Raw genomic sequence first — 21866 nt, forward strand, 5'->3', positions numbered from 1 at the left:
CTAAATGTTCCCCCAGCCCTGCCAGGTTTCTCTCCTTCACACAGCCTGCTCACAACCCCTCCTGAGCCCAGCGCCGCCAGCCCTTGGCTCCTGTAGAAAAGGAAGTCCTGTTGCAGGGCTTGGACCCAGGCCCTGCTCACTCAGAGGCTCTTCCTAAGCTGCTGTTCCCCTCAGGCATTCTCTCAGCCTTCTGCATTTTGGAAAACTACCCCCACCATCACCAACACCAAAGAAAGGCTTAAAGGGCCCCGTGATGCTGTTAACATCAGTTTTATTGGTTAGGGCTGCATCTACAGCCTGGCTGGGGGCAGGGCCAGCCCTCAGAGGTTGTTGAGCTCCAGCAGGGTCTGGTCGAGGGTCTGGTGAATCTCCACGTTCTCCTCCTTGGCACTGGCCAAGGTCTCTGTGAGGGAAGCAACACGTGAGGAGGGGGAGGGGAGACACGAGGGGAGAAACATGGGGAGGCATGGACAGGGGACATAACAACAGACATGGAGTGGGATGGAGGCACAGGAAGACACAAGCATTCAGGGATCTGAGGACCCCCTGGCCGGGGAAATGGATGGACTGACCAAGACAGATGGGGATGCCTCACTCAAGGCTTTGGGGCCATGGAGGTGGGATGGGAAGGCCTGAGTCATAAACAAATTTACCCTCCTTCTTTAGAAGGTTTAAAAGAGTTGGAAACAAGAGGAAAGAGAGGGCCAGACAGACAGACAGACTTGAGGCAGAAAACGGACCTGCAGTGAAAGCCCCAGGTTGCTGGCATCCAGTGTTTTTCCAAACTTCATCCCATACCTTTCACAACCTTCGTGCCCCTCCCCTGCTCCTCACCATCCCACTTCCCCTCCAGTCATTCCTTTAGATCCTGGAATCCCAGCTGAGCGCTCTGAGGGCAATGACATGCCTGGGTCTGCAGAAGGGTGTGTGTCTTGGAGGCACCCGAGGGCCCTTGGTGACTAATGCTGTCATACGTGCCCACATGCAGCAGTGAGAGTCAGACTGGGAGTGCCCATGCAGTGGGGGTTCCTGTGTGGGCCAGTGTTTTGTGGGTGAGCTCAGTGGGGGAGGGGGCACAAGATTAGGGGTGTCCAAAGGAGGCAAGGGTCTCAGTAGTGAACCAGTGCTGTAGGGGTGATGGAAGTGCTCTCTGGAGGGCAGGAAAACAGCATGGAGACCAAGTTGAGTTTATTAAGCAGCAGAGAGTGGGAGAGGCCGGCGGGTGGAGGGGTGAGTGGATGGATAGAAGGATGGAGCAGGTGCCAGGGTGGGCGGCAGATGTGATGGGGGCTCTCCTAGACTGTGCCCAGTCTGGCTGTGCAATGTTGGCAAGTTTTGCTCCTCCTGCTTGCCCCTCTCCCCGTGGAGAGAATGGAAAGGAGAGGAGAGAAAGGGCCGAGGGGGCCACACTGGTGAGAGGCTCAGAGAGAGGTGATGTCATTGAGCGCGTTGTCCAGCTCCTCGCTGATGGCCTTGTACTTCATCTTCTGTGCATAGACTTCGTCTGGGGGTCCAGGGGAGGGTGCCGGGTGGGAGTGTGGGGAGAGGGAATAGGAGGGAAAGAGGAATGGAAGGAGAGAGGGTAATGGAAAGAGAGAACAAGAATCAGAGAGGTGGACGAAGATGGAAAGAGACAGACCAGAGAACAGGCTGGACAGCTGTCAGGGCTCCCTCTTCCCCTCTCTGTACCCCTGTCTCTTTTGTCCTTCTCTGCACCCCTAACTGGTGCTTCCCCCAGGAGCTCCTGCCTCCACCAGGGATCTAGGGCACCGTGCTCTGGATAAGCAGGAGTGCCTGCTTCAAAAGGAGGCCACTTTAGCCAGAAAGATCTAAAGTCCCAAAGTTGGAGATAAAGTTGAGGCTTGCCTGAGAAGGCTGGAGGAAAGAGAAGTGGGAATTAGGAGAGTGAAAGGGTTATAACAGAATAAAAAGGAAAGACAGTTTTAGGCACAGTGTTGTTAGTAACAGTGAGAAGTGGCTACAGACTAGCAAATACCTGGATGGTTGTTTTCACCAAATCTAGCTTAAAACACTATTTTCCATTAATGTCATGAAAACCTAGCTACTAAACCAAATAGCTCTCTATTTAATAAAGAAGTCTCTGTGAGATAGCTCTATTGTGTTGCACTTAGAGACACTAGATCTGTGTTATTCAGAGCTGGTCTGAGGACCAGCAGCGTTAGCAGTACAAGGGAGCTTGTTAGACATACAGATTCTCCAGCCCAAGGTTAGCAGTCACTTTGGAGTAGGATCCAGGAATCTGTTTTAAAAATCCAGGGGATTCTCCTGTTGGCTCAAGTTTGAGAAGCACTGGAGTTGACGGGGCTGCCTCTACTTGGGTGGGAGGCACAGACCACTGGAGTCTGTCAAGTCCTAGGTGGTCCAGCTCTAATTCATTGGTGGCAAATATAATGGGACAGGAAGACAGGGACAGACTGACAATCATGGGGAGTGTGGATCTATTTTAAAAGGTCTGAGGGTACAGGCGAATATCTCTTTTACCTTCCAGGTCGTCGATGGTTTTCTCCAACTTTGCCACCGACCTTTCGGCAAACTCTGCTCGGGTCTCAGCCTGGGCGTAAAGGCAAGATGGGGGAAATGATGAAAGCTTAGGCCCTCCCAGACACTATCACTTAAGTCAACCTGCTCTCTGTCCCTGTCCCCAAACTCACTGCCACAGGAGGTCTCTGGTGGGGACTGGGGGGCTTGAGTGGCGATTGTGGACCAGAAGGACTCTTACCTCCTTTAGCTTCTCCTCCAGCAATTTGATCTCCTCTTCATATTTATCTTCTTTGGTGGAATACTTTAGGGACAGACACATGCCATCAGTAGATCGTCTCCACAAGTCCTTCATTTCTCCACAGGCTACTCCTAATTTTGTCTCCATCAAACACCCAGCCCCACCCTGCCTGGGCCCATCGCCTCCCTCCCCTGAAGGACCCCGTCCTTACTGCCCCTCTACCCTCCTCTACCTTGTCCGCTTGGGCTTCCAGGGATTTCAAGTTGTTGGTAACAATTTTCAGCTCCTCCTCTAGGTCCCCACATTTACTGCAGGGGGTGTGTGGCGGGGGTGGGTGTGAGGACACAGTGGGGGAGACAGTGGAGATGGCACAGTGGGGGAGGGGCGGAGGAGAGAAGAGAAGAGCAAAGTTGTGAGAGTGACAGCAGATAGAGTTTGGAAGACCCAGGCCCTCCTGACCCCCAGCAGAGGAGAGATCAGCCTGAGATTGAGGGGAAGGTGAGCTGAGAGAAGGTGCCATTGCCCAGAAAGGTCCAGAGAGCTGACTACCTCCTCCTCTGAGGCCATCAGGGACTTGAGGGCCTGGTCCATGGTTCGAAGTTCCTCCTCCAGCTGCCTGGCTCGGCTGGGGGCAGCGGGTAGGGGTCAGAGGACAAAACCTGTCCCTGTGGCCCCAAGCCTGGGAAGCTGCCTCCCCACTGTGCAGAGCAGCCCACAGCCCTGGGTTCAGGCCGAGTCTCACTTGCCACCCCAGGGTGTCCTTACCTCTCAGCCACCTCAGCTCTCTCTTCTGAGCGCTCCAGCTCTCCTTCCAGGATCACCAGCTTCCTGGCCACCTGTGGGGAGAGGAGAGAGGAGGAAGAGATGCTTGGTGAATGACTGGGGGTGTCTGGGGCTTGGAAGTGAGAAAGAAATGGGGCAAGGCTGTCACCTCCTCATATTTGCGGTCTGAATCCTCAGCGATGTGTTTGGCCTCCTTCAGCTGCATCTCCTGCAGCTCCATCTTTTCCTCATCCTTCATGGCTCGGTTTTCAATGACCTTCATTCCTCTGAGAGGCAGGGAGGGGCATGGGGGTGGGGTTAGGACCAGCAGAGACAGGCTCCCAGCCCCCTCCCTGGCCCACCCTCTGAGGACCTCCCTGCCCACCTCTCGCTTTCATCAGCTGCCTTCTCAGCCTCCTCCAGCTTTTGCAGGGCTGTAGCCAGGCGCTCCTGCGCCCGGTCCAACTCCTCCTCTACCAGCTGAATGCGGCGGTTCAGGGAGGCCACATCTGCCTCGGCCTGTGAGTCAAAAGTCAGAGGTCAGAGAGGCTTTGTCTACCTTGAACGAGGCTCAGAGAGGCTCCAGAGGATGATTAAGATTCTTGTCAGAATGAACCTAGGCTTCCTGACCTCCAGACTTACAACCTATTTTTTTTCCCCTATCAGCTGTCTTCTGCAGACTCTGTGCTCCAGCACCAAACATGCACTCCTGGACAAGTTCCACTCCCCTGCTACAGGGCCTCTTTTGGCACTGTGCATAGTCTCCCAGTGGTTGTCTGTGCACAGACCCCTCTGTTCCGCCTGAGAGCACTCCAAGTGCTGGGACCAGGTCTGAGGCAGCCCTGACTCCTCCACAGCAGAGCCTGGCCCAGGTGAGGGGTGGGGAAGAATCAGGCCAACCAGACCTCAGTGCTGCTAGAAACAGCCAATCGCAGAATCAAGCTCTGTGATGGCACTGGCTGCCAGGCACACTCCCAACGAGAGGCTTAGGGGGCAGGCCAGGCCTATATAGGACATCCGGGGCTGTGGCAAGGCGCTCTCTGCCAAGGCTGGAGGCAACTGGGGGCGGTGCAAGGGCAGTGTGAGTGACAGATACGCAGCCCCTGATCCTGCAATACAGAGGCAGAACCGTGGAGGTTTTAGAGAAAGTCTGCAGAAACATATACTTTGAGAAAAAAGAAGACAGAGCAAGAAGGGCTCCAATAAAGGAAAATGAGAGAAGCAGTGCAGTTTTGTGTAAGAGCGTCAGCTCTGAGTCAGACTGTTGTCTTTGAGCCGTGGCTCAGCGCTCAATACTTGTGTGACACTGGGCAACTTATTTAGTCTCTCTAAGCCTCAGTTTCCTCCATTTTAAACTGGAGTTGACAGTAGCAGTTCCTTCTTTGTAGGCTGTTCTGAATGCAGTGCTTCTAATACTGGATTAATAACAGGACCATCTGAGAGGTTTATAAAACTAAACAGGTGCTCTAGCTCCACGATGGAGCCACTGAACTGATATCTCCAGGGCAGGGGCTTGAAAGTCTTTCCATCTTTTTTTTTTTTTTTTTCAATCTCCCAAGTGATTCTGATGATAAGCCAAGCTTGGGAAATAATAAAGTTATATGCAGAAAGCACTTGAGAGTGTTGCCTGCAGAGTCCTCACCCCATAAATGTTAGGTTATTCTTTGTCTCTCCCTCAAAGATAAAAACATAGAGACCCTGAGATTTAAGATTGGAAAGGAGAAACGACCAGTGTAGGGGAAGAAGAAAGTGAGAGGGAAGGGATGGGTCACAGCACTGGGGGCAGAGTGGGTAGAAGCCAGGTTGTGTGTGATACTATAAGGCAGGGCAAACAGAACCATATATAGAAAGTAGTTGTAGCTTATCCTCCAGGTGCTGAAGGCCACCTAGACTGACAGGAGCCCATCCTGGGCACAGGGCCGGATGACTCAGTGTGGAAGGATTCTGGAGACAGCACTGGGGGTTGAGAGGAATGACTCTGGGGGACACTGGAGGTCTCTCCTAGAGATACATGAGACTCTGTAAAAGGAGAACTCTCTTCATGGTAGTGGGAGTGACAAATGACTTGAGAATCTGGGAAGTCCTGGGGCCCTCATCACAGAACAGGCATTTGCCATTTTCTGCTTCTCAAGCTCTTCCCAGTTATGGGTGTTGCTCTCTAACCACAGGACAGGCACTCCTGTCCCTACTGGACAAATGGGAAGCAAGAGAGAAAGGAGAAACTGAGGCACCGTGTAAGTTAAGTGCCGTGTTCAAGGTCACACAAGTTTAGGCACCATTTCCTATCTACTCCTGACACTGCTGCCCCACTTCCCCAGCTCTGTCCCTGTCCCCTCCAGCCCCCACCCAGCTCCTTGGGTTTCCAGTCCTGCCTCCAGCTGCACTGGGCCTTAGTTATTTATAGAGTGTCAGATGCCTAGGGTCGTCTTCACTAGCAGCTGCAGGTCAGTTCCCTCCCAAGTGCCAGGGCTGGTGGAGAACCAAAACCAAAGGCTGGAGGTCAGAGACACCAACCTTAGGGGCAGGGGGGATGGGGAACATGGATAATGGTCAACACAAACAGTAATGTCATCTCTGCGCTCAGATTTTCAGACTGTGCTTAAGCTAATCCTCCCATCCACCCAACCATCAGCTCATCTTAAACATAATCCTGGGTGGAAGGCAAATGGGGAAAATGAGGCAAAGAAGGTACCATGTCCAAAGTCTATGGCCATTATCCTACCTCAAGGTGGGGGTTGGGAATGGCAGGAGGTAGAGAAGTCTGGTTAGGGGGTGTAGGGTGGGCAGAGAAATCTGAGTGAGCAGGACCTGCCAAGGTGGCTGCCTTGGCATTTGTGGCCCTGTCCCTCTGCCCTGTGTCCTGGCATGGTCTCGAGGCTGACAGCTTAATGAGGGTAAATGAGGGACCGTTAGAACTTGAGCTGGGGCCCCAGTGCACAGCAGGGCCACAGAGCCAGAGGTCAAAGCCAGGGAATTTCTAATGGCCCTGCCAAGGGTATAACTCAAGTCAGAGCCCATCTTTGGATTTGTCTCCCCTCCTCCTGCCCAACAGCACCTACACCCACACCCCACAACCCTACAAATGTAGCTGCAGTCTCCTTTCCTTTTTCAGCTGGAGGATTAGTTGAGGTGGATGGTAAATTCTTGTACCACTCACCCCCACGATGACTCACTGCCTGATCACTGTACATTCTAAGAGTTGGAACCAAATGAAATTACAATGCTATGTCCTCTGGGGGAAGTGGTAAGTGGTTTTGATTTACCCACTGCCTCTGATTATCTGTGCAAGCTTGCCCTAGCCTGGGTTCCTGAAAGGAAACCATTTCTGTCCTAGGGATATCTGGGTCCTCCTTACCCCCTTGTCTGGGTCCCATCCCAGTGCACTAACTCTCCCACTGTCCCCCAGTCCACACTCACGTCGGTGGCCTTCTTCTCAGCCTGCTCCAGTTTCTCCTGGGCATCCTTCACTGATTCAGAATACTTTTCCACCTCATCCTCCGTCCCTTTTAGTTTCTTCTGGAGGGCCTGTTGCTCCTCCTCCAGCTGGAAGAGAAGCCTCAGTCAGCAGGCCCAGGCCCAGGCCCAGGCAGGAGGCAGGGCTGTGTGTGATGGGATTCTAAGATAATCAGAGGCTGTCAGGGAGGAATAAGGATAGCAGAGGAGGGACAGTGCAGCCAGGGGTGTTGGAGGGACCTGGTGGAGTAGCAAGAAAGCTTCCAGTCCCAAGGAGCAGAGCCTATCATTGCAAGGGCAGGAGTGGAAACTGGGGGACTGGGGATCTCCAGGCTGTGGTGGGTGACATGAAGTGTGGCTCTGGCTAGGGCCGGGGTGGGGCAGTACTGTGAAGGCCCAGCCCCCATATGGATGGTAGAGCCTTGGACAGCAGGCCAGAGGGGCACAGGGCAGGGCCTATGCTGCCCTCCTTGGGAGGTGCGAGGGTTCCACAGGGCCTAGGACCCCCACCTGCTTGCAGCGGTCCTCTGCTTGCTTCTTGTCGGCCTCGGCCTGCTCAGCGCGGTCGATGGCATTCTCCTTGTCCAGCTTTAGCATCTGCATCTTCTTCTTGATGGCGTCCATGGTTGCGGTGGGGGACGGGCCGGCCGGCGGGCAGTGCGGACCGGGCGAACTGGGCTGGCTGCGCGGACTGGGCGCACGAGTGGCGGGCAAGGAGGACCTAGCGGGACTGGGATGTCCCAGCCGCGCGGGCGCCTAAAAGGCGGGGAGGGACCGGGCGGAGCCGGGGGCTGGGACCCTCCCCCACCGCGGCCCAAACCTTGTAGGGGCAGAAGCACTGCAGGGTCGGGGGGCGCGGCTGCCCTCCCTGCGCCCACCCCTCGGGACCGCCCCCTCGGTGCTCCGCCTCTCCCCGCCTCATCAGCCGTCGAAGGGAAAGTAGCTCGGTTAGTCTGCTGGAAAAACCGTAGCGCTGCAGAGGGGAGGGGACCCTGGGGCTGGGGGTTCCTCACTTCCTCTGAGTGACAGGCAGGCCCGGCGGCAGCTGCGGCTGGGGCCCCTGGGGCTATTTTGGGGCTTGAGCTCACGGCAGCTGCCCGGGCGCAGGGACCGGAGTGCCCCCCCCCCCCCAGCTGCTGCCCTTAATTTAGAAGTTTCCTATAAATCCCCCCGGATTAAATGTCTCTTGGGAGGCGGGGCTTCTCCGCTGTTGGAGTGCCTCAGTTTACCCTGAGATCCAGAGTCTAGGTCTGTGATACCGACGTTGCAGTGAGTGGAAAGTCTCACCAGGGCCTTGGGGAAACCGAGGCAGGAGGGGAGCCCAGAGCCCAGGTCGCCGCCCAGCTTGCTGCCCCCGAGGTTGGGCCTGACCGCTCTTCCCCTCCCAGCCCCTGCCCCCGGAGCCACGGCCCCTCCTCTAAGGTCGCAGCGCTCAGAACCCAGCTCAGAGCCCCGCCTGCCCCGCCCCCCACGTGCCCCGCATATTTTCCACGTGGCTACTGCCCGGCAGGACCCGGTGCGCTCCCTGCCCCCACCCCCACCCGGGACTCGTCCCTTTCTGTCCCCTCCTTGTCCCCCACCCGGCTCCACTAGCCCCATCGTCCCTCCACTCACCCCTACCCATCCCCACTTCCCCCTTGCCTCCCTTGTCGCCCCACGCGCCCTCCCTTCTCTTCCCCTCTTCCTGGCGGACTCCTCTCTTCCCTTGTGGGCCAACCTTACGCCGAAATTTCTTTTCTGCCCTTTTTTGGGATGTTTCCCCTTGGGGAGGCGGGGCCTAGCTGGGGCAAGGAAGGCAGGGGGCGAGGGAAAGAGTTACTGAGCTGCTGGGCGTCGGGAGCCAGGGGTGAGATGTCCCCTCTGACCGAGGCCTCCAGAAACAGCCCTGGGAGCCAGGGCCTAGGGTCAGGAGGTCGGAGGCCCGGGGTGCAAGGCTGTTTGTTTTCGTTTTTCCTCGGGGTGAGGTGGAGGGAGAGGAAGTGGAGAGCCGCCTCTGACGGGGGTGGGGGATTGAGAGAGTAGGGGAGAGGAGGCGGAAGAAGCCTTGCTCCCCTGGGGCAGAGGGATGGGAGGCCTGACTTTTGCTTGTGGGGTGGGAATCGTGGGAACCGTGGGCCCAAGGCCGGGGGAGGTAGGGGCACAGAATGTATTTAGATCTGCTTAGCTGACTGCTACTACACATAGAACAAACCTACCTCGCAGTGTTGGGTCTGTCTCCCTGTTTTTTTCCCTAACTTGTGAAAGATACTTGCATCCATCTCATACTCAGTGCCAGACCCCTGGGGGTTAGTTAAGATCTCCTCTGTCCCTCACTTCCAACATCCACTTAATCCTGTAGGTTCTACTTCCCACAAATGAGGTTCCTCCTCCAAGTCTCTGGGGTTGCCTTGGGTAGCTCCTTATATTACCTTCTGCCTGGGTCTGTGGTGGTTGGTGGTCTTACTCCTGGTTCCCCAACTCTCCTGGACATCGTTACACAAAGATATTTTTGAAGTTAGTGCAAATAGAACCCTAAAATCCTCCAAAACCCCTCCCTTCACTCTTGCTCTTTTGAGGATAAAAATCCACATTTCTTAATATGGTATTAGATAAGGCCCTTTGTTTTGGCCCCTGCCTACCTCTCTAGCTTTACCTCCTTTCATTTCCAGCTTCACCCCCAGTACACAGACTTGCCCTTCAAGCAGCATTCATACTAAGCTAAGCGCAGGAGCTAGAAATCACCATGCTTTTCTCAGAGCTTCCACCTTTTATGCATTCTGTTCTCTATGGCTAAAATGCTCTTCCTTGGCTGATTCCTGGTGGCTGTAAAGACCCAGACCAAGTGTCAGCTTTTCTGGGAAGCAGTCCCTGGCCACTTCCCCTCCTACCCTCTCCACCTAATATAGGTACATGATCTTGGTGCAAGCTCCTAACATTCTCATCATAGTCCCTGTTATAACTGTCCTTGTACCTGATTGCCTCCTCCACTGGTCTGTGAATCCTCCAGAACAGGGGTTGTTTTTCAATTCTGAATCCCCAATGCCTAGCGTAGCATCAGGTATAGAGTTGGCACTTGATAAACATTTGCTGGGAGATTTTTTTTGTGCACCAGGTTCAGGATGCACAAAGATACTATGTGGATCTAGTGAAATTCATGGTCTAGTGGGGCAATTCTCAAAGTTTTTGGTCTTAGAACCCCTTACACATTTAAGAACTAAGAATGGGGTTTGAAATCCAAAAAGCTTTTGTTGGAGTGGGTTATATCTATCAACACTTACCATATTAAAATGGAAACTGAGAAAAAATTTAAATATTTATTAATTCATTAAAAATGACAGAAACAAACCCATTATACATTACCATGTTAACATTTTTAATGAAAAATAACTATATTCACCTCCCCAAATTAGAGCATGGTAGTGATTTTACATTTTTGCAAATCTCTTTAATATCTGGCTTAATAGAGGACAGCTGGGTTCTCAAAATCTACGTGTGCTTTCAGTCTGTTGCTATGTGTTGGTTTGTTTGAGGTATTATACAGGAAGAAAATCTAGTCTCACACAGGTAATTGGAAAAGAAAACAGTATACTGCTGACCCTTGAACAAGGCAGGGTCTGTGAAGTTGAAAATCTGTAACTTATAGTCAGCCTTCTGTATGCATGGCTCTTCCGTATGCCTGTCTATATCACGCTTCGTTTGGCTTTTCTACCCAGGGATAATTTTGTAACATCATGCATCAATCATTCAGAAAATATTGATTCACTGAGCTATGAGATATTCCAAATGTCAACACGTTTCATTATATATTATTAAAAGAATCATGATGGTTTCAACAGAAAAGTTGAAGTTTCGGGAAGCTGTAAAGCTCATAGTGGCAGATACAAGTTGGCGAAAATTCTAATTTTCACTTGAAAGCTCACATTGTATCATTGGCAACAAATGCTGTCAGGTTCTTCCCTGAAGTGACAGACTCTGTTCCTTTTTGAGAAAAGATCTGCGGATACCCAAGTCTGATAACCATGGTTTGTGTGTTTGTCATTCCTCCAAGTAAATGTGTCGCTCCATGAAAAAGCAGCTTGTTCAGCTCACAACTCAAAGCACCATCTAAGTGCTTTCCTTGAGACACCATCACACTTCAGTGGACAGCAGAAGTGTGCCATGCATTCTTCCCAGTTCATCACACAGAATAGTGAAAAGACTTGTTACTAAAGGGTTAAGATTTAATAAAGCTAGTAATTTTTTTTACTGCTTCATCGAGAACATTCTTAAGTGAAGCCAGCATTTACTTCTTAAATTGCTAGTGTGTGGTGGTGAAGACTACAATGACTGAATACAGTTTGGGCCACAGCCTTGATTTGTACTAAGGCACTTTTACCCACTAATGTTTTCACACTGTCAGTGCAAATATTGACACTGTGAAAAAGGAAAATAATGTCTTAGTACTATTATGAAAATGACCTTGACCTTATGGACCCCTGAAGGCTCTTGGGAACCTCCAGGGCACTGAAGAGCCAACCGCATTTTAAGAACTGCTGGTCTAATGGGTATTCGAAGAAGGCTCCCAGCTCCCCAAGGCATCACTAGCAAGAGGTCCGTGATTGGTCACAGTTCCTGAGGACATGGCAGGGAAGTGGTAGCAGGAGTAAGCAGCTGTCTTGGGCTTAAAGCTGGAGGCGTTCAAACAGTCTGGACTACCACTTGTTGGGGAAGCTGTAAAAGGATTTGATCTCTAAAGTCCTCAATGATGCTAGGACATTGAATCTGGGGTTGGAGGCCACAGCAGTATGTACTGGAGTTGCCAGCCTGAGTCAGAGGTGATAGTACATCTCTTTTCCCATGCTAGGCATAGACATGGCTTAGTAAATATTGAAAAAATTAACCACAGGTGACAGGAATGATGGTAGAAAATTGGCACCTTCCCTAACAGACTGCCCTGGGGAGGACAAAGTAATTCTGTCTACTTTAAACTCACTCTAATGGGGTGGGAGTAGCAGATGTCATGACTTCAAGGTGACGGAAGGTGACAGAGTAGCAACAGATGGGTATTGTTTGTGTTCTACTTGGAGGGAGAAGCAAGGAAATAACATACCAGGCCACAGGGCTGGTTAAAGAATCATGCATGAAAATAGTGGCAGATCTGAGAGGTCTGCCAGGTGGTCCACACAGCATGGGCAGAGGGCGTGAATGCAGGAGGAAGTGGAAGCACACAGCCCCTGCCTCCCTGACCACCTTCCTCCACTCTACCTCCAAGTAAGCAGGGCGGCTGGAACAAGGCTGCCAGCACCTGCCTGGCCACTAGGGGGCGCACTGGCCCCCTGACTATTTGGCCTCACACCTCAGTTCTTTTTCTCCTAGTGCTGTTCTAGGCAGGAGTAGCAGCAAGGGGCAGGGGGCTAGAAGTGCCCAACCTGGTCAACAGTGGACCCTACCAGAGGGAGCACAGGTTGGACTTTTGCTTGTTAACTGCCTCGACCAAATCTGTGGCCACAGTTCTCTTAGGCTCAGACACTTGGATCCATAGGCTTACTATTTTCAGTAAAGCTGCTTTTGAAAATTTGGATTTGGCCAGGGACTGGATTTGTTCACATACCCTGAGTAGTGATGAAGAACACAGTGTCCTGGTAGCCACAAAGAGCACTGGCAGCTGCTGTCCCAGCAACAGAAGAATGACACTTGGTGAGGCGTAGGTGCTGGCTAGTGAGCTAGGGGATGACAGAAGTATGGCTTCTTGGGGACAGTGTCCCAACTAGGATGACTTTAGGGATCTGGGTGCAAGTAGGAGGAAGGGGCCCCTCCATCTCAGAGCCAGATCAAGCAGGGTAACAGAACTCAGTCCCATTCTCTCCTCCACAGCCCTGGGGAACTCTCCCACCTCCTCATGAAGCCAGGCGGAGGCTGCAGGCAGAATCACCTTTATTGGAGTATGGCCTGTTGGGGCTTACACCCTCATGACCCCCACAGGTGGGTGGGGATGGGGGTAGATAGTATAAAAAAGGATGAGTAGAGCGGAGGCTGTGGGGACTGGCTGGAAGCTGCTGGCCGGGTGCAGCGGGCTGGGGCCCTGGCAGGTTCAGACTGAGGTACAGCAGCGTTAATAATACTCTTGGAGCGTTAATACTCTGGGAGGGGTAGGCACTTCGGGGGCCCTAGGGCATGAAGGCACTTGGAGTCAGGAAGGGACAGGGGATGTGCAGCAGGACTGGGCAGGGCCAGGCCCGGGGTTTGGCAGGCACTTTGGGGAGTACTGGGGTTGGGCAGGCTGGGCCCGACAGCCCAGAAGGCTTTGGTAGTGGCAGGCACAGTCTCTGGGCTGGGTCTGCGTTAAATAGAAGCGGCTGCCCTAGTGCTCATCTCGAAGCTCTGAAGGCAGAAACTTGTACTGCTGCTGCCGGATCTGCGCCAACTTCTTCCGTGCCTCTTCCAGCTCTCGTTCCTTCCGAAGCATCTCTTCCTGGGCGGCAATGATCTGAGGGACGGAGACAGGGAACTCAGTTCAGTGAGCACGTGCATTAGGGTTTAGGGTGGGTGGGACCAGCACGGGCTTTGTGACTGCCCTGCTGATGTGTCCCTCAGAGTGTCTGGGGCAGAGCTCACCTGGGCAATGCCCCCAACCATCTTCTCCTTCACTACCACTGTCTCATTCTCCTGGTCTTCAAAGGCTGCAGCCTTTTGTGCTGCCTTCACCAGGTTATCCGAGGCTCGCTTCACTGCGTTGCCAGCAGCCTGGGCAGAGAGAAGGCAGCATGAATTCAGAATCCAGGTTGGGCCCCAGCTGAGAGAGTCCCTCGACTCTGTCACAGAAAGCTTGTCTTGGGGGTGACAGTTTAAAGCAGTACAGCTCGAGGTACAATGGATGGGTCAGAATTCCTCACCTGAAGCCGTTTCATTGCCTCAGAGTCCTGGTCAGCCTTGACTTTGCAGGCCACGAGGAGCTGGGCTGTGGAGGCAGCGACCTGCTTGGCTGATGAGATGAGCTTCTCCTGGCTGGCATGGCCTTGTACAGCTGCATTGGCTGCCTCACACAGATTGTTGGTGGCTGCAGCCACCATCCGAGCCTAAAGCAGGGAGATTAGATTAAAATACGCCTCTTGCCCTGGTCCATGCCCTCTCCAGCCTTCTCAAGTCTCTTAAGCTCAGAGGCATCTAGCGGAAGTTGTACACTCACAGCAGAAATAAGGCCCTGGGACCACTGCCCATCATCCAGTGCATTGGCTGGAATGGCGCCCACCTGCGGAGGAAGGAGGGGAGCCTGCTTAGACCTGTGCTCTCTGCAGGTCCTAAGAGCCTCCTGGCGACAATACAAAGCTGCTCCTCTCCCCATTCTTCTGGGTATCTTAAGTCCTTACCTTCCCTTGGGCCACCAGTTCCCTCTGGGCAGCTGATGCAGCCTTCACCAGGGCACTGGTGGCTGCGGCAATGGATTTGGCAGCTTCCAATATCTGCTCCTCAAAGTTCAAGGATTCGTCTGCCTCCTGCAAAGAAGACACAAAGGTTGCAGAGACAGATGTGAAGTAAAAGGGGCTGGAGGTGGTGACGTTCTGCCATTCTGAGGGTAGGGAAAAGGGAGGGAGCAGGACTGACCTTGGGTTTGGCCCGGGGCTTCAGCTGCTCCAGCTTTTTGGCAGCAGCCTCAATGGCAGCCGCAGCTCCCAGCAGCTCATTTTCAGCGATGACTGTGGGGTCCTCTGGGTCCACCCATTCTGTTCCTGGGGGGAGGGAGGGGGGAAGGAGGGGGCTAAGGCAGAGCAGGGAGGTCAGGAGCACTGGGCAGCATGGTTATGATCACCAGGGCCCTGGCACCTGTGGGGACTGCGAGCAGAGGCGAGCTCAGGGCAGATAACCCAGAAGCAGAGACTTCCCCAGGACAAGGGTTTCCCTTCCCTTCCCTCCCTGCCCTGGTCCCTCCTCACCCTTCATGGCCTCAGCAGCCTGGATTAGCTCAGTGACTGAACCAGCCACACGCTTTGAGTGACCTGTCAATTGCTGCTTCAACTCTGGGCTTGGCTTCTGCAGGGTCTGGGGAAGACGGGAAGGGAGCAGAGGGCATCAGGCCTTAGCTTCTACCTTGATCTCTGAAATAATAGGGCAGACTACAGTCCCCTGCCGACCCCATCCCTGGACTACTCCAGAACACAGCCTCAAACACCACATGGCCTATGCCAGTGCACTCGGGTATCACACTGCACGCATGGGAAGACAGCGGGGCTGTATGTCACTCACCGGCTGACAATGAGTAAGGAGTATGATGAAATGAGAAGAAAGAGATGACAAAGGAGAGAAGTAGGAGGTCAGGTGGGAAGAGAGGAGATAAGAAAAAGAGGAAGAGGTGAGTGGGAGAACCAAAGATGCTACGAATGATGGGGCCCCAGTGAAAGGGAGGCTGGGAAATAAGAACAGATCGGGGAATAGATGGTGGGGTAGGGAGATCTGAACCAAATATCAGAGAGCTGGGTCTGAGGCTTATGGGAGAGGACTGTATATTCAGGAAGGCTGGTATGAGGAGCAGACAACTCCTGCCTTACCAGCAGCACATGGTCCAGCAGTTCCAGGTAGCCATTGGCACACTCCCGGCCATAGTGCAGTGCTCGAAGCCGCACATCAGGGGCCACTTCTGGGTGGTAGGCTGCTTCCTATACACAGAGAAACATGTTAGCCGGAGGACCCCAAAGAGCTCCCAGTCCCCCAAGCCCCTCAGTTTCTCCCTACCATGTTCTACCCTAAAGCTGCCTCAAGGCCTCAAACTTCTGCCTCACCACCAGTACTTCTACCTTGCAAGCCCGAAGCATATCTGCAATAGCACGACGACTTAGATTTGCTGTGGCAATGACATCTTCCTGGCGGCAGGAGTTCCCGGCAGCAACGGCCTTGGCTGTTGCCATGGTGATACCCTTGGTCATGCGGATGAAGTCTTCTGGGGTAGAGGTCTTGGCAGGTGGCTCTGGGGAACAGAAGACCTGTTGCGGCAGAAGAAGAAAAATTCCACAGTGAGTGAGGCTGTAACACAGTGCAGCACTCGTGTGATTTGGTTCACTCGTCCGTAAGTTCATTCAACAAGCATTCACTAGTGAATTTATTGTAGGTGAAGGGTTTGGAGAAGTTCACACATTGACAGGTAATATAAAAGAAGGTAGCTGGTCATCATTTCTGACTGCAGTGATTGGGGAAAGTTTATTTGTTTGAAATTAAAGAAGTAACTTTGAACTGCGTTTTTATTCCTAAACTATAGAGAAGCCTTGATGGGGTGAGTGGTGAAGGTGGGGCAAGGATCTGGGTCTTAAGAGATACAGGTAACAGGAAGGCATTTTACGTAAGTGGTAGAGTGTGAATAACCAGGATGTCAAGTGCGAGAGTATCAAGGAATGTTCTAGAATATGGAGATGGTGGCGAAGAGGTTGTTGGGGCCTTGAATATCAGAAAAAGGAAGTTAGAATTTTACATAATATGTAAAAGTCATAAAAACATTTTGATGTTTGTATTCATCCAACAAATCACTAAAGATCAGCTAGGTGGCAGATTCTATGTGAGGTGCTGTGATGCGATGGGGAGTAAGGTAGGCAAGGTCCTTGTTCTCATGGACCTTACATCCTGGTTTTGGATACAGACAATAATTAGGTAAAGGTGCAAAAAAGGAGACTGATCTGGGCTGTAAAGGAAAAAGGCAATGCTGTGATGAGAAAGAAAAAGGAAGTCCTTTCTCAGAAAGGTGGTCAGGGAAGGACTCTGAGGAGAGGATGTTTAAGCTGAGGTCTAAAGGATTAGGAGGAGCCAGATGTTCAAAAAGCTGCAAGAGAGCAAGTGCAGGGGCCGGCAGTGGGCGAGAGCTGAGAGTGCAGGGGGCCTGGAAAGGGAGGAGAGCAGGATAAGGAGACCCTGGGGAAGTGGGCAGGGGCCGTGGGGCCTGCAAGGCCGTGTAAGGAGGGTGGATTTTACGCCAGATGCCAGGACAGCCACTCAAGGGCTGTAAGCACTGAAGTAACATAATCTACTTTATATTTTTAAAGGATTATTCTGAGTACTATGTAGGGAGAATGGATTGGAGGGGGTGAGTGTGGAAGCAGGGAGTTAGTTAGATGCTATCACATAAACACAGCTAAGGACTGCTGATGGTCTGGATAAGGCCGTGGTGGCAGAGATGGGGAAAAGAGAAAATGAGGTCTATCTGGAGGGAGCACTATAAGAACTGCTGATGGGCTTGGGTGTGGGGAACCAGAGAGCAGTTAAAGCTGGGTTTCTGGCTTTAGGAACTGAGTTACTAAAAAGTGCCATTTACTAAGATGGGAAAGATGAGGGAATGATCAGGTATGGGAGGCAGAAAGTTAGGAGTTTCAATTTGGACATTTCCAAGGGGAGATGAAAACAGATCAGAAAGATGAATTCAGAAGTAGGAAAGATGAACGTGATAGAGACTGAAAGCAGGGAGACCAGGTAGAAAACCATCAAAGCGAGGGAGAGCTGACAGTGGAATGGGAGAGGAGGGGGGTTGGGGGGACCTGGCAACGGCCTGCATGTGGTGAGTAAGACAGTAAAGTCAAAGGTGACAGAAGGGGAATCAATCATTAACCTTCAATTGTCAGTGAGGAGCAGCAGTCAGGAAGAACAGCTGGCTGCATCTCCATGTTGATGTCAAATAGGGAGTTGAAAACAACTAAACTCAGAACTGGAAGTGAACTTGTTAGAGAACAATGACAGTGGTTGAAATGCCAAGGAGGAAGACAGAATAGGAAGGCGATTTGTGCAATTCTGGGAAGGCCTCTAGGCCTGTGTGCATTTACTCGGTTGAAGGTGATTCAGTGATGACATAGAAGAGATGTGAGAGGCAAGAGAAAAGCCAGTGTCAAGAAGGCCAAAGAAAGAAAGGCTTTCAAAGAGAGGCTGGTTAAGACAGTCAACTGCTTTGGAGATGTCTAAAACAGATGAAGGCCAAGAAGTGGCCACTGAATATGGCAACTAAGAGACCACTGGTGACTGGAGAAAATGGGAGAACAAAAGGTAGGTAGGTGTCAAATGCTAGGGAGTAAACAGGCGAGGAGGGGAAGACATGAGTGCGGTTGAGTAAGAAGCCTGGTGGTGAGCGAAGAGAATGAGGGAGTGAGTGTGTCGCTGTGAGTGTAGGTGTGGCACAGGTTTACAACCAGTCATGATGCCACTCTCTGACCCAAGTCCCCGATGCCCCAGACTCGCGCTCACCGCCAGTTCCTGCCGTATGTGTTCCGTGGTTGCCTCCAGGGCCCGTGTGCCCTTGGTGGCCTCATCCTCCACAGCTTTCACTGTCTTGAGCAATGATGTCACATTGGTCACCATCACCTGGGGGCATCAAAGGAACGGGGTAGGGATCACTTTAAAGAACGGGAAAAAGCACCTTGATCCACCTCCTCTCCTCAGGCTGTTCTCATTCCTCCGACCTTGGCAGAGTTCTTGAGCTGCCACACAGCAGGGTCATCCCCGACTTTGCCAGCTGCAGCCTTTGTTGCACTGATGAGGTCTCCCAGGGCCTTGGCCACATCTTTCACTGCATTGATCAGCACCACCTGTGTGGGACAGCAGAGGCTCTGGTCTGTGGGAAGGAAAGGAGGAACAGGAAGTGGTTCCGGCCAGAATTAAGGGTGTCAGGTGGATACCTGGGTCTCAGGGTCCTCGGCTCCCAGGCTGGCTGCACCCAGCTTGACCACGTCAGCGAGGCGAGTGATGGTGGCCACAGAGGACTGGGCAGCCTGTGCCAGCTTCTCCTGGCTCCCAGCTGCATTCTGCACCAGGACCTTGGTGTCCTCCACCAGCACCTTTGCAGTCTTCAGAATGCCCTCCCTGAGAGACGGCCCGGCCCAATCAGCTCTTCTCATGCTTCCCCCAACCCCTCCAGCCTCTTCTGGCCCCATACCCAACCCTGCCTCCGTGAGGCCCAGGTCCCCCCTCACCGGTGGTCCGCAAAAGTTTCAGCACCCTCGCGATTGAGCGTGCCGGCGGTAGCGAACATGATGGTGGTGTCGAGGTCAGCGATGATGCCCGACACAGCACTGGCGGCTGTGATGCAGGCCTGGGTGCCACGATTCCCGGCCTGGAGTGCAGCCAGCACGTGGGAGACCTGGGGGAGGAAAGTCACGTGGTGACTGTGGTAGGTGCCCCGTGGAAGGGATAGGTCACCAGTGCCTGAGAGAAGGGACAGAGAGGGCTGGGAAGGTTGGAGGGGAACATGAAAGGCTGCAGGGTTGGGGAGCCTGGCCCCGGTCCGCAGGGATGAGCACAGTCACCTTCTCGGAGACTCTTCGTGCACACTCTATCAGCTCCTTCTTGGTATAAGCGTCACTGGGGCTGCACTGCAGGGCGCCTGCCTTGGTGACCAGAGCAGCACAGCCGTGCCCCAGCTCCTGTACCCGGTGCTTGATGTGGGCACCTATCTGTGAGCAGATGGAAAAGGGAGATGGATTTTACAAGAGGCACTCACGTCCCTCCACTGTGCTTGAGGAGTCACTAGAGACCTAAAGCAACATGTACTGCAGACTAAAGGGGTTGTGAGAAAAGTGCCCAGCATGTAGACTCATCCTGTTTCACAGCCTTTAGTCAGGAGGTCACTTCCCACACATGGAAATGATAGCCTGTGGGCACCAGCTGTGCTAAGCAGAGTGAGGAGGAGGGGGAGAAGCGCTTCATGCTGGGTGTTTGAATCAGAGGCCATGGATTACAATTTGGCCTGTGTGTGGCTGTGGAGGGGCTTGGGGTTGGGGATTAAGTGAGTCATGTGAAGATCCAATTACTGGCTTTCTTGGAAAGCCAGGAGTTTAGGGAAGGAAGAGCTTCAGGGATTTGCAAGAAGAAAGAACTAAGAAGGGAATATAGACTGCAGCACAGCAGAGCAGCAGCCACAGGCCCAGAGGAAGGGCAGCAGAGGATACGGCGGCAGACCAGGAAATCTCTAGGTCCTGGGCTGTCTCCTTTGTCCCTGTGCCTGAAGGCTTTGATGCCACCCCTACACAGAACTCTGATCACTCTTTCGTGGAGTGGCCCTGAGGATGAACTCCCCCTTCTATGAAAGACCAGAGGGGGCAAGGATGGGACAGCCGAAGAGACTGACATGATGGGACAGGGGGCACACCACTGGGATGTTCTGTGAGGGGCAGGGGGGAGGTCAGAACTGCCTCCAAGTTACCTCTTCATTTTCAGCAGCTACAGCTGCGGGCTTGGCCTGTGAGGCCAGACGACCATAGTCACTGGTCAGCTGGTTTGCGAGAGGGCCCAGCTCCTCAGGGCTGGTGTTTGACTTAGTTACCTGGTGATAGTGGAAAAAGGGGAGTTATGTCCAAACTCAACTCTCCAATGGCAGTCCTCTTAAAACTCTCCCAAACTCACCATCTCCTGAACGGTAACAGCAATGGCCTTGGCTGTCCGCACCATAGTTGTCTGGTAATCCACAAAGGAACCTTCTGGTTCACCCATTGGTCCTTCATCTAGCTGAGGGAGGAGGATGAGGGAAGGGAAAAGATTGTTGGTCCCTGCCACTGGGCTCAGGGACCTGGCCTGCGGTCGGCTCTGTCCACAGGCACCCCGGGTCTCTCACCTGGTTGATGGCCTGCGTGATGGAGTCCACCATGCCGCCGACAACCCCAGCAGCACTGGCTGCCTCGTTGAGGGTGGTTGTTAGGTCTTCCACGGCCTCTGTCATCATCTGCACGGCCTCCTCCAGGGCTTCCTGGGTGTGAGCTGCTTGCTGTGGGGCACAGTGAATGAGGGGGGGCCCCGCTGTTCCTGCATCTCCGACTTCTTATAGCAGCCGCCTCGCACCCTAGCCCTCAGTACCTTGGGGTTACCGCCAGCCTCCTTGGCTGTGTACAGCAACTGCAGGGCAGACTCGGCCAAGGTTTTAGTCTGGTCCAGGAGCGCCATCTGCTGTGGGTGGCTCAGGGTCTTGGAGGCAGCACCCACGGCAGCCAGGGTGAGTGGCTCAAAGTATTGGGCCATCTGGGACACCTGAGGCAGGGGGTTGGACTAGGGGTCAGCTGGGCCAAGTACCCTTGTTCATCCTGCCTCGGACTCCCCATTTGTCTCCCCAGATACCTTGTGTCCCAGCTGGGAGGCTTCAGCCCGGGCAGCACTGGCCAGCGGCTCAATAAGATGGGAGATCTCCTGCACCGCAGTGAGCATCTGGGTGTGCAGGGCCTGGGGAGGAAGTGAAATTTAGCCCTGACTATGACCTGTGATGGGACCCTCCAGTTGCACAGGACCCTACTCTTCTCATATCCAACTATCCCGCCAACCCCCGGCATGTTTCATACCCTCGATGTCTCTAGGAAGCCCACTCCCAGATCGCCCATCCTCCTTAAGCCTGTCAGCCCTCCTCCCAGACACACGCTTTCATAGGACCCTCTTCCCCCTTACCTCTTGAGAGATACCCTCACGGGGAGCAAGCTGCTGGCTGACTGCAGCGAGGGAAGCCTGGTCCAGGTCCCGCAGACAGCTGTTCAGAGCTGCAATGGCTGTCTCACACTCTAGCTGCCCTGGAGCCTTGTCCCTGCAGACACATCACAGGCTTCAGCACGAAGAACATCCCTTGAATACAAGGCTAGCCTACCTTTTCCCCTGCACCCACCAAATCTTGGCCAACAGGTGTCCTCTAACACTGTCCCATCTCATTGCACGTAAGTGCCCACCCCTCCATTCTGCCACAGCGTATGTCCCCCAGTCACACTGGTTCTCTACCTGACCCCCATACCTCATGCTTGTAATGAGCTTCTTGATAGAGTCGGAGACAGTACGGGAGTGGCCAGCCAACACTGACCAGCGCGGGGGGTCCCGGGGATTGACCGCCAGGGCCCGGGCTGTCTGGATTAGGCCCCCGGCACTCTCCAACATTGTCTTCGCAGAGATCACAATGGGTTCCATAGCAGCCCGGCCCTGGAGAGAAGGGAGGCAGGGAGGTGAGTCTCAAGACTCCAGGAAGATG

The 21866-nt window shown here is 53.4% G+C and overlaps 2 protein-coding genes across 5 annotated transcripts in view; both read right to left on the minus strand.

Moving 5' to 3' along the window:
- Positions 1–254: 254 nt before the first annotated feature.
- TPM2 (tropomyosin 2) lies at positions 255–7808 on the minus strand. Of its 4 annotated transcripts, none has more exons than XM_006187888.3 (9): positions 7466–7808; positions 6920–7045; positions 3888–4021; positions 3672–3789; positions 3506–3576; positions 2973–3048; positions 2741–2803; positions 2503–2572; positions 255–403 (listed from the first exon to the last, which is right to left on the minus strand). In XM_006187888.3, exons 1-9 carry the CDS (start codon positions 7577–7579, stop codon positions 321–323), a joined length of 855 nt encoding a protein of 284 aa, XP_006187950.1. In that variant the 5' UTR covers positions 7580–7808; the 3' UTR covers positions 255–320. The 4 variants fall into 4 exon arrangements, with proteins under 4 accessions (XP_006187950.1, XP_006187949.1, XP_006187951.1 ...); XM_006187887.3 differs by lacking the exon at positions 2973–3048 and adding an exon at positions 3290–3365 and having other exon boundaries at positions 7466–7762; XM_006187889.3 differs by lacking the exon at positions 2973–3048 and adding an exon at positions 3290–3365 and having other exon boundaries at positions 255–1504; positions 7466–7667.
- Positions 7809–12830: 5022 nt separating this feature from the next.
- The window catches only part of TLN1 (talin 1), a 31032-nt gene continuing 21996 nt past the window's right edge, over positions 12831–21866 (minus strand). Inside the window, 21 exon segments of the mRNA XM_032477947.1 lie at positions 12831–13400; positions 13529–13657; positions 13807–13989; positions 14100–14162; positions 14281–14406; positions 14516–14640; positions 14845–14950; positions 15457–15564; positions 15703–15888; positions 18122–18238; positions 18337–18462; positions 18553–18736; positions 18847–19013; positions 19180–19326; positions 20076–20195; positions 20276–20377; positions 20484–20633; positions 20723–20893; positions 20981–21082; positions 21302–21434; positions 21636–21817. Coding sequence (XP_032333838.1) covers positions 13275–13400; positions 13529–13657; positions 13807–13989; positions 14100–14162; positions 14281–14406; positions 14516–14640; positions 14845–14950; positions 15457–15564; positions 15703–15888; positions 18122–18238; positions 18337–18462; positions 18553–18736; positions 18847–19013; positions 19180–19326; positions 20076–20195; positions 20276–20377; positions 20484–20633; positions 20723–20893; positions 20981–21082; positions 21302–21434; positions 21636–21817 — 2853 coding nt within the window. The 3' untranslated portion in view covers positions 12831–13274.

This window comes from Camelus ferus, chromosome 4 (assembly GCF_009834535.1).
Source record: "Camelus ferus isolate YT-003-E chromosome 4, BCGSAC_Cfer_1.0, whole genome shotgun sequence".
Taxonomy (NCBI): domain Eukaryota; kingdom Metazoa; phylum Chordata; class Mammalia; order Artiodactyla; family Camelidae; genus Camelus; species Camelus ferus.